The sequence below is a fragment of the Antechinus flavipes genome, chromosome 4, assembly GCF_016432865.1.
Source record: "Antechinus flavipes isolate AdamAnt ecotype Samford, QLD, Australia chromosome 4, AdamAnt_v2, whole genome shotgun sequence".
NCBI classification, from domain to species: Eukaryota; Metazoa; Chordata; class Mammalia; order Dasyuromorphia; family Dasyuridae; genus Antechinus; species Antechinus flavipes.
In genome coordinates, this window is record NC_067401.1 from 107,750,546 (window position 1) to 107,767,431 (window position 16,886).

At 38.1% G+C, this 16,886-nt stretch overlaps 1 protein-coding gene across 4 annotated transcripts in view; it reads right to left on the minus strand.

Moving 5' to 3' along the window:
- The window catches only part of KIRREL1 (kirre like nephrin family adhesion molecule 1), a 158,998-nt gene that overhangs the window by 21,712 nt on the left and 120,400 nt on the right, over positions 1-16,886 (minus strand). For all 4 annotated transcript variants that reach the window (XM_051993716.1, XM_051993714.1, XM_051993715.1 and 1 more), the window contains exon 3: positions 16,607-16,756. In XM_051993716.1, coding sequence (XP_051849676.1) covers positions 16,607-16,756 — 150 coding nt within the window. The remainder of the gene's footprint in view (positions 1-16,606; positions 16,757-16,886) is intronic.

Below are 16,886 nucleotides of genomic sequence, written 5' to 3' on the forward strand. Positions count from 1 at the left end.
TTTTTTCATTGTTATAATTCTCTTTCATTTAAACTTTCTGTGATTTGTCCTTTGATATACTCATTAGATATCATTATTAAAACTCTACTGAGTTATTTTCTGCTTGTGTTTTTTATATTAAATACTAATTTTATTGCATTATAAGATATATAGATATATAGGTGCTTAGAATTTCTATGATTTTTTTTAACATTAACCATTTTCCAAGGAAATCATAAGGGAAAGGAAAGGACCCATATGTGCAAAAATGTTTGTAGCAGCTCTTTTTGTGGTAGCAAAAAACTGGAAAATGAGTAGATGCCCATTAATTGAGAAATGGCTGAACAAGTTGTAGTATATGACAGTAATGGAATGTTATTGTTCTATTAAAAATGATGAAGAAGCTGATTTTAGAAAGACTTGAAAAGATTTACATGAACTGGTGTTGAGTGAAACAAGCAGAACCAGGAATACATTGTACATAACAGCAAGAATGTATAATGTACAACTATGAAAGACTTGATTCTTCTCAGTGGTTCAGTGATTCAAAGCAATCCCAATAGACTTTGGAAAGAAAATGCTATCTGCATTCAGAAAAAGAAGGAGATCGAATGTAAATCAACACATGCTGTGTTCACTTCTTTTTTTCTGTTTTTTTAATCTCTCCCATGATTTTCCCTGTTGCTCTGATTTTTCTCACCCAACATGATTCATAAAACAATATATGCCAATAAAATAAATAAATAAATGAAAGAAAAAATAAATTTCCATGTGCCTTAATACATGGTCTGTTTTTATAAAGGTATCATGTGATGTTGAAAAATTTTGTTTTACATTTTTATGTTTTCATTCAAAAGCTCCTATAAGTCTTTCACATTTAACTTTTTCAATTGTTTGTTCAGTAGTCTAATTCCTTTTTATTAATCTTCCTGTTAGATTTATCCAGCTCTAAGAGAGGAATATTAAAATCTCTTCTTGTTATTTTGTTACTATGTAAGTATTTTTCCTTCATTATTTTAGCTGCTATACTCTTTGGTGCATATACTTAGTATTGACAGTTTTATCACCTATAGTATTTTTGAACACAATGGAGTCTCCTGGGTTATCACTTTTGACACTGTGCATCTTTTTAAAGATTGAATTTCCTGCTTTTTTGGTCATCATTTTATACATAATAAATTTTGTCCTAGTCTCTCATTCTATATATTTTTTTATATCTATTTTCTTTTATACAGATTGGTAGGCTTTGAATTTTTGTTCTGTTAGCTGTTCTGCCACTCTATAATTTTCTTGTTTAATTCATTGACATTTTGGGTTATGATGTTAGGCTTGTGCTTTTCTCATTTCTTAATTGATTTATACCCCCTTCCTCTTTTAAATCAGAACTTTGTTGCTGCAATTAGTTCTGCTTACATTATTTTTATGTTAGTCCATTCCTCTAGGCTCTCCTTCCAACCCTCACTACAGTTTACTAACACTATCCTAAATTCCTTGAAATTCCTGGAATTTTCTTTTACTATTCATTTCATCCTTAAACTCTGTCCTTATTTTTTCATTTATCTCTCCTCACTTTTGATTTTGACTCTCCACTTTCCAGTCAGGCATGTGATTCAGAATCTTTCTTCCTCTACTCCCCTAATTTAGGTAATATTCTTGTATATTTATTTTCCTTTCTTTTGTCCTCATTTTCTTACTTCCTTATAGTCTAAGCTGAATTCAACTCTCCAAGTCATGGACTTTAGCTTTATTTGTTCCTTTATCATTCTTTGTCTCTCATGAGACATCACATTTAAACTCTACTGCACTTCCATGCTATTAAATTGGTAGATTTTATACCATCCTTCCTCCTTCCCCCCTTTTTTTCTGCTGTTCAGCACTCTTAGAAATAGCAACTTATGAAGGAAACTGTGTTGATTGGAAGTAATGTCATATGGTTGGAATCACTTTTTGTCCAGAGTCACGAGACCCAGACCACAACTCCTGAACTCACAATGCTCACACACAATTTCTAAAGCTTATCTCTGGTTCTATAACCTTCCCATTCCCTAAGTGGTCACATCTCCTCTCTTCTCAAGGAAGATAGTATCCTAACACTTATGTCTCCCTTACTGACAAAACTGATCACAAGGTCCCTTTACACACAGATACACAGACAACACACACACACACGCACACATACACATATAGGAATGTTCTTTAATGGCATCCTTTTATTTTTCCTCCATGGACAAGACTCCACTCCCACTCCTTCCACTTCAATAAGTTTCCTTCATTGCTATTATTTTTCCATAGCTGCTTCTTCTGTTGAGACACTAAATAAATTCTATCCTCAGCTTACTATAGACTAGATGGGAGTACATCTCTAGCTCCCCACTATATTTTATCTTCCCTTTCCCCTTCTGCATACCTACTGTTATTCCTCCCACAGAAGATATTGATTCTCTTTCAGGAGATCAGAGGATTTAGTCCATAGACATGCCATGCTTTGTTGTTTCTACCTTCACGGTAACTCTTGTATACATCACCTTTTCTCCAATCACAGATACCACTCTGCCACAGCACTAATCACCTCATACCTGGACTACAGCAATAGTTTGCTAGTTGGTCTCCCTGCTTCAAGTCTTGTCCCACTATAATCCATCCTCCAATCAGCTGACAAAGTGATCTTTTGGTCTGACATATCAGCTCTCTACTCAGTCGCCATTGGCACCCTATGACCTCCAGGTCAAATATAGCATTGTTTGACTTGTAAAGCTCTTTGCACCTAAAACCTTTTCCTACTTTTCTAGTCTTATATTTTTCTCCCCTCCACCCACTCTATGATACTTTCAGATGTTTCTTTCACACAACTCTTTATTTCCTAAGTTGGTACCTTTTCACTGACTATCCCCCATGCCTGAAAGCCTCCTGGCTTCCTTCAAAATTTAGCTTAAATCCCACTTTCTGCAATTGGTCTTTCTTGATCTCTACCTCCAATCCCCTTGCTGTGAATTCTTTTCCTTTGATACTATTTCCCATCTACACTCTACACATCCTGTATGTATACGATCTTCCTAATAGCAAAGACTTCATTTTTGCCTTTCCCTTTCCATCTCCACTGTTTAGCATAGTGTAACACTTAATGTTTATTGATTGAAGGTTCTTTCAGTTTTAAGTTCTTCTTAAATAATCAGTACTTTAGATTCTTTTTGTCCCTGGATGGTCCCTTTGTTCTTTTATCTTACAGTTCAATTAAAAAGAATTTTTTAAAAAGAAATAACCTAGAAACATGAGTTAATCAATTTCATTACTTAATCTTTGTTCAAAAAGTGTATTTATTTGCCTATCTTTTATTTCTTTTGTTTAGAATGTTTATGTCAAGTATTCTGCTTAACTGCTTTTTATGTTTTTCTTTTGTTAAAAAAATACTTTTTTTCACTGATGATTAATCTGAAATTTGCAGAATATTATTTTGATTTGTAGCTTGAGCTCTTTTATTTTATGCAATAAACATTCCATCCCCTTCTCCAGTTTCCTGTGACTAAGGAGTAATCCTGGGTTATTCAATTGGCATTCCTTAATTCTTAAAAAAGCTTTTATCTGGCTTCCTACAACATTTTGTTACTGAAATTGAGAGATTTAATCACTATGCAACTGAGAATTTTAAATGCAATGTTTAAATATGCTTGTACATATACATCTTTCTAAAAGCTCCTTAAGGGAAGAGACAATTTCATGTTTGCCTTTGTATCTACATTCCTTTGGTGTACTAATTGCCTATCAAAATGTCTGACAAATAGGCATTTAATAAATGTTTACTTGATATATATAATATTTGTGCTTAAGTGTACATGTTTCTTTGGCAGCAATCTGTGGATTCAATCCATCAGTACTTTGCTGTCTGCGTTCAAAATTTCCAGGCACATGGATTTCTGACAGTTATGTGTGTGTGTATGTGTAATATATTATGGATATTATATATTAGTATTTAATATATGCATTATATTCTTCTGAAAATCATATTTGCATTATATCTACATATCTATCTATAATTTCAGCTGTTTTGGCTTGTATATATTCCATGAGGTTTTTTTTAATTGTACTTTTGTTTCTATTCTAAATAATTTCAATCGATTTAAGTGTTTTATATTCTATATCTGACATTCTTTCTTTAAAAGCCTTTGTTTCTTTAGAGAAAGTTTCCATCATGTCGTCTATATTTCTACTCTGCTGCTTGTCTTTAAAAATTTGCATTGAGAATTCTGATTTTTGACATAATCTCATTCCTAATGTCTTCTTTTATAATTTTATCTTTGGAGCAGTCTGGCATTTTAAAAATGTTGTCCTATGATATCTAGAGAGTCTGAAGGATTTTTTCATTAGAAGATTTTTCTCTTTTTTTTCATGCTATAATAACAAGCATGTACAGAGGACAAGCTGGATATATAGCAATCCAATAGGGGCCACTGAGTCACTGTTTCACTCCTTCCTAAGGGGAAGGACCAGTGATAATGTGTTCCTATAGAAAATGCCAGAAGATCCAGCACACATCATATTGAATGTCTGAAAAATACTTTGTTGTATTCTGGCTTCTCTTTCTATTTTTTTTCTTATTTTTCATTTTGTCTTTATGAGCTGTCTGTGAGCTAGGTTTTTGCTTTTGTTTGGTACTGACATTGAGAAACATATTTTAAGGCTTTCTCTATCAGATTTTTGGTCTTTCAGTTTCTCTCTTTCTAGTCATTTGTCTCTGGTTTCCTCCCTTAATCTTTGGCCTCCCGCTTTCCCACTACTGTAAACATATCTTCCCCCACCCTTCTGCTGAGCTGGTCATCTTCAAGATGAGGGTGGGGGAGCCTAATCCAGGCCCCTGCTGGGTTTCTAATCTTTTTCTCTAGCATTGATTCACTTTTCCCTCTAGCTCACTATGTAATATACATTTCTCCTATATCTACCCCTTCCATTGCTCTTGTTCTTTCATACAGCTGAAAAGAATATGAATCTTCTGCCTCTTGTGGGATATTGTGTGGTAAGGAGTGGGCAAGGAGAGTGGATAGTGGGCTAAGTCACTGCTACTCAAGAACCATGAAGACATATTCAGGGCCTAAAAACACAAACTCTGAATGTCATCCACACTGATTGTGCCCAGCCCATGGCACTAATTAGGAGATGTAGACATTGAGTATTTTAGTATTGGTTCTCATCCCGTCTTCCCTTTACTATTGCAATAGCTTCTCCTAAATAATCTCCTTATCTCCAGTCTCTCCCTTTGCCAATCTACCCTCCAATTAGCTGCCAAATTGATATTCTTTGCATGGGTTTTATCATCTTACTGCCCTGCTCAGGAAACCCCTATGGCTCTCTCTTGCCTCTAAGATAAAACACGAACCTTTCTGCTTAGTTTTCAAAGTCCTCCACAATCTGACTCCAGCCTACCTTTCTAGGCTTACTGCTCAATACTTTTCTTCATACCCTCCACAGAACACCCATATACAGAGTTCTCATTTTATATAAAGTGACCTCTCTGCAAAAATGATTTTTACATAATGTGAATCTGCTCACATATGTTAGGGAGGCAGGAAGGGAGTTTTGTGCCTGTAAAGAAAGGGTGCTGGAACATAATTCACATAGGAGTTGGGGGCAAAACTAGAGGAGGAACGGGATGGTGTGGGAATGATGGAGATAGGGCTAATCACATGGGGACTTCACTGTATCAGACAGGAAGAAGGGCCGACATTTAGACAGAAGATGGACACAGAAAACAGGCAATAACAGTATCCCTACTTGGATGGACAGGAGACAGTTAAACAGAGGCTAGACATGTGGGCAAAATAGCACATAGGTCTCCTCTCTCATGACAAAGATCTCAAACCAAGCCCTCTAACCAGCATGAATGGTGGTCTGTCTGTCCTTTCATTTCATTTCATGTCCTGTCATTTCATTTTCATTCAACCCCCAGTGGAGAGTTGGTTGGTTTTTTTTTTTCCTTGGTGGGGAGAGGGTTAGGATTTTTATTTTTTGTGGGGAGGCCACTGAGTGGGGGAATTAAGGGGCAGGAGCAGAGAACCAGCATAGTACTGTGAAGTTAATATAGGTGGGTTTTTTTGAAAGTAGATCTTTCAAAAGTCAAATTTGCAAAATGTGAATTTATGTAAAGCGGAAACTATCTGTATTGGCTTATTTGCTGTTCCCTACACATCACAGTTAAATTGCATTTCTAGCAGGCTGTCTCCCAAGCTTAAAAGGCATTCCATTCTCATCTCTCTCTCTCTTACAATTCTTATTTTCCTTCAAAACTCCCTACAAATAGTACCTCTGACAGGAAGGTTATACTGATCTTTCCAGTAGCTAGTTCTTTCCATCTAAAGTTACTTTGTCTATATTTTGTATTTATTTTTTTACATGTCATTTCTCCACAATAGAATGTAAACCCCTTGAAGGGGGATCATTACTTTGTATATTTTAGTACTTAGCAAAGTGCCTGGCACATATTGGTTTTTAATAAATGCTTATTAAATTGAATTCAACAACAGGCAATTATGTTCCTGTAACCTGCTAAATTGTCCTGAAGATACAAGGACCAAAAATAAATATCAAAATGAACTCTAAAGGAGGAAACAATATGTATACATACAGGTGCACACAAAATGTAAACTACAAAGTAATTTTTTGTAGGGAGAACACTATAGGCTTGGGGGACTAGGAAAGGAAGTATGTAGAAAGCAGCACTTGAGCTGAGCTTTGAAGGAAACTATTAATTGTAAGAGGTGGAGGTGAGAAGGGGAATACATTCCATGCATGGGGCAGAGCCTGAGCAAAGGCATGGAGGTAGATGAAATGTGGAATGTGCAGAAATCACAAAAAAAAGTTTGGCTGAAAATGTTTGTGGCAGCCCTGTTTGTAGTGGCTAGAAACTGGAAAATGAATGGATGCCCATCAATTAGAGAATGGCTGGGTAAATTGTGGTATATGAATGTTATGGAATATTATTGTTCTGTAAGAAATGACCAGCAGGATGAATACAGAGAGGACTGGCGAGACTTACATGAACTGATACTAAGTGAAATGAGCAGAACCAGGAGATCATTATACACTTCGACAACGATATTGTATGAGGACATATTTTGATGGAAGTGGATTTCTTTGACAAAGAGACCTGAGTTTCAATTGATAAATGACGGACAAAAGCAGCTACACCCAAAGAAAGAACACTGGGAAACGAATGTGAACTATCTGCATTTTTGTTTTTCTTCCCGGGTTATTTATACCTTCTGAATCCAATTCTCCCTATGCAACAAGAGAACTGTTCAGTTCTGCAAACATATATTGTATCTAGGATATACTGCAACATATCCAACATATAAAGGACTGCTTGCCATCTAGGGGAGGGGGCGGAGGGAAGGAGGGAGGGAAAAAAAAATCGGAACAGCAACAAGTGTCAATATAAAGTAATTATTAAATAAAAATTAAATTAAAAAAAGTTTGGCTGGAAAATAGAATATGCAGAGGGGAATTACATAATAAGTTGAGATGGATTATGAGTAGCATTGTATCAAATGGATTTTTATTCTATTTTATTCTAATTTTTTTCTTTTATTTTTTTATTCTATTTTATTTTATTTTTTCTAAAAATATTTTTTTATTTTATTCTAAAGTATTTTATTCTTTTTTTTCTATTTTATTTTATTCTAAAAGTAATCATGGGGAATCACTGAAATTTTATGAGTAGGGAAGTAACATGGTTAGAAGTGTGCTTTAGGACAACACAGACTCTCATTACCAACTGCTTGGATAATTGTAGTAACTACCAGATTGAAGCATAGAATAGATCCCCCCCCCCCCAAGAAGTTCCTATCGCCCACCATACAAACTTCAGACTCCTTAGTGGGCACTCACACTCCCCAGAATCTTCTACCACATTATCTTCCCAAGTTTATCGTATACACTTTCCTTCTATGTGATCTATATTTGCAAAAGATCGGATCATTTTCCATCCCTTATGCAGGCTCCATATTTTCTTGCTTATATATTTTTTCCTCCAGGTTGGAATGCATTCCTTCTCCCTTCTTCATCTTTACTTCAGATATATTCAGTGTGTATTATTTTGTATTGGTTATCTATGTATATACAGTACCTTTCTACTAGACCCTAAGCTCAAGAAGGCAAGGAGCCATGTCTCCGCATAATAACCTATTATATGATCCTTAGTGCTAGGACAGTGCTCTGTATATAGTACATACTTAATGCTTGTTATAGTTGCAGTTAAATGCATGTATGCACATGTATCTAAGTTTAAATGTGCTTTGTATATCAATACAAGTGGGCTTGCATGTTTGTATCTATTATGTCACATGCATACAACTGTGCGAACCAGAATATGTCCATGCATTTTTATATTTCAAAGAGTTGGTATTTCTTCCATGTAGATGTTCCCTCCACCAAAACCCTCTACACACTTTAATAGATGGTCTTCATAACAACTCGCTGAAAAAAAAGTGTCATGGTATTACCCTGAAGCAACTTCCTGGTGATAAACCTCCCCTAATTTAGCCAGGCTGATCCTCAGACGGCTGGTCTAGAATGCATCTCCAGGCTTCTCCAGTATCAGTGCTTAAATGTGCATGCATGTTTGTAGATACACGTATCTGCATTTAAATGTGTATGTCTTCAAAAGCTAATATCTTTACCCAGAATCCTGCAGTATGAGGAAGAATAGGGAAAACAGACTCCCTTCAAAGCAGGCTGAGCAGGAAGTTTGTTCTTGGGGGTAGTGGTGGAAGAGGTATATAGTAGGATATATGGGTGAGAGTCAGGTGGAGATTGCTTCAGGCACTCTGGATGCTCCCTTCTGGTTTGCCGGGGAGGTTTTAGTCTTCCACCTCGACCCTAGCACTCCCCCCATAAACACAGAGCTCCAGGCAAAAGGGAACCAAGGAAAGCTTATCAGTGCCTTTGTTAAGTGTGCATAGCTGGAAGTTTGGGTGATAGAAGGGGAACAGAAAAAAATAAGCCAGGGCAAAACAGTGCATGAAGGGGTATGGCAGGGCAGGGCAGGCAGGACGAGGCAGGGCAGAACAAGGCAGGGCAGAACAAGGCAGGTAAGAATAGGGCAGAGTTGTTGTTGAGTTGTTCAATGGTGTCCAACTCTTTGTGACCCCATTTGGATTTTCTTGGCAGAGATACTGGAACGGTTTGCCATTTCCTTCTCTATCTCGTTTTACAGATGAGGAACTGAGGCAAACAGGGTTAAGTAATTTGCCCAGGATCACAGAGCTAGTTTGTGTCTGAAGCCAGATTTGAACTGATTCCAATTTGATTCCTGATTCCAAGCCCAATGTTCTATCCATTGAGCCACCTAGCTGCCTTAGGACAGAGAGGACAGGGCAGAATATAGCAGGGCAGAAGAGAAAGAGGAGGAAAAAAAGAACAATTGGAGTAACCTTCTTTCATCCTAATTCATCCTTCCTGGGGTCTGGGCCAGGAACATGCAAAAGTCTCTGTTTGCCCCTCCTCTCTGCTCTAAACCAGAAGTTGATCCCCGAAGGTCCTTCCAGTTGCTCCTTCCCCTTTCTTCCTGCCAGTCATATCCATTTCTTTTATATTGATTCCTAGGACTACATCTCTAAAGTTGCAAGGGATCGCAGAGGCCATCAGATACAATCATCTCATTTTACAGGCGAGGAAACTAAAGGAGTAGGTTAAATAATTTGGTAGGTGTCAGAGACAGGTAAATCAGAGTTCAGACACTCAGCTGAGATTCCCCTCTCTAGCACATTAACCTGTTCCCCACACCCTCTACATCTGCCTACCCTCAATTCTGCCGATTTTGAAAGAACTTTGGAGGGCAAATGATTTCATCCTAATGGGTCTGAGTTTTTTCTTTTATAATAGAAGGGGCTGAGAAATGCAGCTGACATGGGAGGTAAGACCAGAGGGAAGTATCCAGAGTGCCCCAAGCAATCTCTTTACTTGACCCTCCCCTTCACCCATATGTCTTAATGCACCTCTTCCACTACTACCCCAACAACAAACTTCCTACTCAGCCTGCTTTGAAGGGAGTTTGTTTTCCCTATTCTTCCTCATACTAAAGGATTCTGGGTAAAGGTATTAGCTTTTGAAGATACACATATTTAAATGCAGATACATGTATCTACAGAAATCTCTCGTTTGATAAATATATATATATGTACATATACATACACACACACACACACACACACACACACACACACACAACGCTGGTCATATAATCAACCCAAGTCACTCAGATGCCCATACATGTTGGTCAATGTAACCAACCTGACTCACTCAGGTAACCTGCACACATTGGTCATGTGACCAACCTGAGTCACTCAGGGTACATCCTAATGTTCAGATACTTGAGGTGTCAAAGAAAGCAAGCTTACTGAGGACAAGTCCCATCAAATTGGTTCTTGCCTTTTGATCAGTGCTCAGGCCTGTGTCTTATTAAAATGTTTTGTTGAATTGTTTCTTGAACTTAAATAAATTCCCAGCTACTCAGCCCCTCTCCCCCATTTATCTCTTCACTCCAATGTCACTTAGAGTCTCTAGCTGTAAGGTCATTTTAGGAAAGGGAGAGGGCCAATAAAAATCAAGGGGAAAAGAGAGAAGGAAAAGGAACTTTGAAGAAGCTTTTTGAAAAGCTTGAAAAAAAGGAAGGGGGAAAGCAGAGACAAGGGGAAAATAACGGATAGAAACAGAAAGACAAAGAGACAGAATCAAAAAAAAAGACAGAAAAAGACAAAGGAATGTAATGTACAGAGTAGACAGACAGAGACAGACACAGACAAAGAAACAGAGACATGGTTTAAAAAAAAATAGAGCCAGAAACAGATAGATTGAACTAGGGAGAAAAAGAAATCCAGCAAGAGAAAAACCTAGAAACACAGAAAAGATAGTGGAGATGGGGAGGGATAGAGGTGAGAGAAGGGATAAACAGAGATAGAGAAGGCAAAGAAAGGCACAGAGAGAGGAAAAGAGACAGAAATAGCTGAAAAAGCGCTTAGAGAAAGATCAATGGGGAGAGTTAGCACAGATAAATAGAAGGGTGAGAGAACAAAGAAAGAAAGGAGCAGAGAGGAGAAAGGAACACACAAAGAGTGAAAAAGAATCAGGGAGAGATAGAGTCAGAGGTGTCCACAGAGAGGAAAGATACAGAACACATAGGCCCTATGTCATAGAAGGATGGGGTGGGGGGTAGAGGGTGGGGTGAAATGCAGACCACACACACACATAGATTAAGCTACAAAGAGAAAAATGAGGAATAGGGAAGGGAGAAAGGGAGGGAGGGAGGGAGGAAGGGAAGGAGAGAGAGAAGAAGGAATGAAGGAGAAAAAGAAGGAGGGAAAAGGGGAGAGAGAAAGTGAGAGAGAGAGAGAGAGAGAGAGAGAGAGAGAGAGAGAGAGAGAGAGAGAGAAATGCAAACCCAGCTCCAGGCAGAAGTGTGTCAGAGGCGACCTCATTCCTTTAATCTGCCCTGGAGAGGTTCTTCTAATTATGCAAATGGCTCCCGGGTGTCCCGAGAAGGCTTCTGCTCTTCCTACTGTAGGCGGGCTGCCTGGAGCCAGGTTGAGATCCTGAGGATACAACTTCTTCTAGACTAGGAGGAGGAAAGCTGGGGAGAAGGCAGGGCCATAAAGAATGGGGGAAGGAATTGCCCTGGACCCAAGTTCAGACTCTGATACCCCTTCCAAGCCTTTCTTTCCCCACATCTCTTCATATATTAATCCTCAGGCCCACCAGCCTGCTGGTATATCAAGGGTGTCAATGAAATTGCTAAAGCTTAGTTTAGCAGGAATGAAGGAGGGAAAAGAGGAAGCAATTGTTCAGGATTATAATGTACAAAGAGACCAAATGGGGGGAAGAGGAACAGAAGAATAAACTGCTCAGAGAGAGCAGCGGCAAAGGAAGAAACTCAGAAAACTACCAGAGCACCCACGAAGGCCAAGGGTACACAGCTGGGTACTTCTCTATATATAAAGGCTTCTAAATCTCTCCCTCCTGCATTAAGGAAAAATAGAACTTCTGTCCCAAAGCACAAAAGGGAACCTACAGTCATTCTATACAAACAAAAACACCCATCCTCCTAACAATTTTTCCAAATTCTTATCCGTTAAGTCGGAGACAATTCCAAATAAGGAACCCATTATAAGAACTTTTCTTAACTCTTGTATTTCTCTCTCATCCTTTGGTTTTTACTGCCTTGATAATCCCTATTCCAATGGTGGCACTGGGTTACAATCCTATTTTGGTCTCCTTTTTGGGAGCTACTGAGTGTTGCTTGAGGCAGCCATGAAAGCAAGTATACCATGTTCATTGAAGAGTACTCTCACTGAGGAATTGCAAGACAACATAGCGAAAAGTATACTGGATTAGGAGTTTGATAATCTAAATTCTAATCCTGGGACTGCTATTTATTGGGCGATTTTTTGTTTTGTTTTGTTTGTGTCTTTCCTCATACTCCATCACTTAGTACAATGCCTGGCACATAGTAAGATATTTCTTGTTACTCGATGATAATGACTGAACAATTCACTTAATCTCTATGGAGGTTCGTTATCTCTTGGGGAGACCATAACTTTTTTAAAAAATATTTTCATAATATATCCAGCCATTCTGGAGAGTGATTTGGAACTATGCTCAAAAAGTTATCAAACTGTGCATACCCTTTGATCCAGCAGTGTTACTACTAGGCTTATACCCCAAAGAGATACTAAAGAAGGGAAAGGGACCTGTATGTGCCAAAATGTTTGTGGCAGCTCTGTTTGTAGTGGCCAGAAACTGGAAACTGAATGGATGCCCATCAGTTGGAGAATGGTTGAACAAATTGTGGTATATGAATGTTATAGAATATTGTTCTGTAAGAAATAACCAGCAGGATGAATATAGAGAGGCTTGGAGAGACTGACATGAACTGATGCTGAGTGAAATGAGCAAAACCCAGAGATCATTGTACATGGCAACAAGAAGACTATACGATGATCAGTTCTGATGGACATGGCTCTCTTCAACAATGAGATGAACCAAATCAGTTCCAATAGAGCGGTAATAAATTGAACTAGCTACACCCAGCGAAAGAACTCTGGGAGATGACTATGAACCACTACATAGAATGAGTATGTATGGACATGTATACATATATTGTATTTAACTTATACTTTAACATATTTAACATGTATTGGTCAACCTGCCATTTGGGTGAGGGGGTGGGGGGAAGGAGGGGAAAAATTGGAATAAAAAGTTTGGCAATTGTCAATGCTGTAAAATTACCCATGCATATAACTTGTAAATAAAAAGCTATAATAAAAAAATGTTTTTCATAAACCTATTTCATAATAATTGTTTTCTTTTAAATTAATCAATTTTATTTAATGCCTTTTAAAAAAATTACTCTGACAAGAGTTCTCCAAACTTTACTAAGACATCAAATGGATCTTTAGTACTGAAAAAATTAAAAACTCTTACACCAAACAATATTAAAGGTTCTATGACATTGGTGTCTTCAATGTCTAACCAAGTTCATGGTAACTAACATGTTAGAGGAAACAATGGTTTTTTTAAATAGATCTTGACATGCTACAACATTGTAAAGATCTTACACTTGGGCTAAAACTTCAACTTCTCCAGAAAAAGATGGAGGAGAAATGGCTAGATAATAATTCTTCTGAAAAAATATCTGGAGATTTTAGTGAAATAAAAGCTAAAATGAATTAGTTATGCGATATGACATCCAAGAAAGCTAGTGCAGTCTTGGGCTACATTAGGATAGGGATACTGTGCAAGACCATTAAGGAGATAGTCTATGTTAGATCTGACTTGGTTAGAACATATGTAGAGTATTAAACTTCATACTGAATGTCACACTTTAAGATGGATATGGCTAAACTGAAGAGCATCCAGAGGAGGCCAATCAGGATGGTTCATGTAATTTGAGGATGGGGTTGAAGAACTAGGGACATTTATCCTGGAGAAGATTTTGATAGTATTTAAAAGATGATCATGTAGAAGAGACATTAAGTTCCTTCTGAGTTGCCTTTAAAGGGCAAAACTATGATCAGTTGGTGGATATTGAAAGAGGAAAATTTAGGATTGATGTTTAGGAACAAAAATAAACTTCCTAACATTTTTTCAGTGGTTTTTCAGTCCCGTTTGACAATCTGTGATCCCATTTGGGTGTTTTCTTGGCAAAGAGGCTAGAGAGGGTTGCCATTTCCTTCCCCAGCTTGTTTTTCAGATGAGGAAACTGAGGTAAACAGGGTTAAATGATTTGTAGAGCTAATAAGTGTTTAAAGCCAGATTTGAACTCAGGAAGATAAATCTTCCTAACTCCAGGTCTAGTGCTCTATCCTCTTAGCACCCCTTCTAAAATTAAGAGTCATTCAAAAATGGAATGGACTATTTGCTGCTTGGTACATGAAGCAAAAGTTGGATGATGTCTTGTTGAGCACATTGTAGAAAGTTTCTTCTTTAGGTCCAAGTTAAGAGATTTTGAGATCTCTTCCAACTCTGAAATTTGTGATTCTTTTGTTCTAGTCTTAATTATCCTTTCTTACCAAGGGAATCTCTCTCTCTCTCTCTCTCTCTCTCTCTCTCTCTCTCTCTCTCTCTCTCTCTCTCTCTCTCTCTCTCTCTCTCCTACCTCTGTCTCTATCTTTCTGCCTTTCATGTTTCTATATCTGTCTCTGTCTGTGTCTCTCATCCCCTCTGTCTCTGTCTCTCTATCTATCTCTCTCTCTCTCCTATCTGTTTCTATCTTTCTGTCTCTCATCTCCATCTTTGTGTGTGTATCTCTCTAGGTCTCAATTCTTACGGTTCAGACCTCTTTTTCTACAAACACCCTGAAATATTGCTTTGACTTTCCTACCCTATGAAGCTATAATCCAAAGCTCTGCATCTTTTTGCTGACAAATTTCAAGAAACTTCACCAATGCTATACTTGATACCTCCATACTTGGTGATGCTTGCCCTTCTTCACCACTCATCAGTGGGTACCTCTTTATGCTTTTCAACCTGCTTTCTGTCCCCACCAATATTCTAACATAACTAATTTCTGCAGTCTTCAATTTTTTTCTTAATTGCCAAATCAAAGACCTTTTTTTATTCTTTTTGGCCTTGCATTATTTCATACTGTTGTCCATCCATATACCCTTGCTAGTGACTTCTTTCATTATTTCGGAAACTATTCTCTTCTACTGCTCTTTCTATTTGTCTGAATTTCTTAGTTTCTCTCTGTGGTTCATCTTTGTTCTGTCATCTCCTAAGTATAGGTATTCCCCAAAGTTTTGTCCTTGACTCTCATCAAATGAGGGGATATTTGTAAAGCCCTTAGCACAATGCCTGACGCATAGCAAACTCTTGAATGCTTGTTTTCTTTCTCTTCCCTCTTATTTAAAATCTGGAAATATGCTTTCACTTGGCAATCTCATTCATTTCTATGGCCTCAATGATCACTTCTCTGCAGACAACTATTCCCATCTTTCTCTCTCTCCACTGAGCACCAATTCCACATTTCCAACTCCTGTTGGCCATTGTTTCTTGGATGCTTCATGGACACTTCAAACTCAGTGTAGCCAAGGGTGAACTGTTTAACTTCCTTCAAAAACTGAAGCTGCTTTTTCTCCTTCTCTGGTTATTCTTAAAACTTCAGTAATTCTTCATTCTTTCCCTTCCTCCTCCTTACCAGTTGACAAGTCCTATAATTCTAACTCCCCAGCAGTCCTCGAATCAATCCCTTTCTCTCCAGGCACACTGATGCCACCCTTGATCAGATCCTCATCATGACTCTCCTGGAATATTGTAACCATTACCCTTGACTCACTTTTCCTATCTGCAATTCATTCTTAATGGAGTAGTTGCAATAATTTTTCAATGGCTCTCTACTATCCATACGATAAATTTCAAAACAAAAACAAAAACAAATCCTTTTCTAGACATTTGGAGTCACCTATAATGTGGCTCCAACTGATATTTTCAAATTTTATTGCGTACCATTTCCTTCAGGCATTCCACATTCTCACCAAACTAAACTACTAGATATTTCTTGATCTTATCTTGTTTTCTCCCACCTACATCTTTGCATTCATGTAAGCTTCTCATGCTTGGAACACATTTTCTTTGGATCTCCATCTGATTAAAGTATTCCCTTTTTTCAAAGCTCCTCAGGTGTTAGCTCTTCCATAAAACCTTCCATGAGCCCAACATTTGAAAGCGATCTTCCCACCACATGTTTCTTATAAGACTTTGTCTTGACCTCTGCCTTACCCTGACTCCTGCCTTGACCCCATTCCAATCCACCTTATCTCATACTTACTGGTACAGGTATTATAGCCCCCTTTTAGACCTTAAACAACTTGAGGGCAGAGACGGTTAAGTCTAATGTTTGTATCCCTATTCTCTATCCCCTTACACAATGTATATTAATATTGATCATATCAAATTGAAAAGTTGAAAAAGAAAACCAGGCCATTACACTAGATGAGACAATAGGGATTGCAGTGAAGAAGGGCCAGAGAAGCAGTCTTGAGGGGTTAAAGACTAAAAAAGGAATTGAGGTAGGGAGGAGCAATGTGAAATGACAATGACAGGGACATTGGGAGAGTCAGAGTGGACTCTAAGGGAAGTCTCTTACTCAGCACAGTGAGTTTTGCCTTTCGGGAGCGCAGGGCAGCTTCAGTGGCCTGACACTCATAGGAAGCATCATCGGACAGCTCGGCATCTGTAATCTCCAAGTTGTATTGCCCAGCTTCTGCTGAGCCCACAATCCGGTATCGTGGCCATGCTGGAGGGAAGAAGAGCGGCCAGATGTCAGCTGATCTAAATGACCACCAAAGTTAGATACCTTCTTTCTACTCATTCCCATTATCCCAGAGGACCCCTAACCCATCTCTAAGTCCCCCATTTTGTTTTGG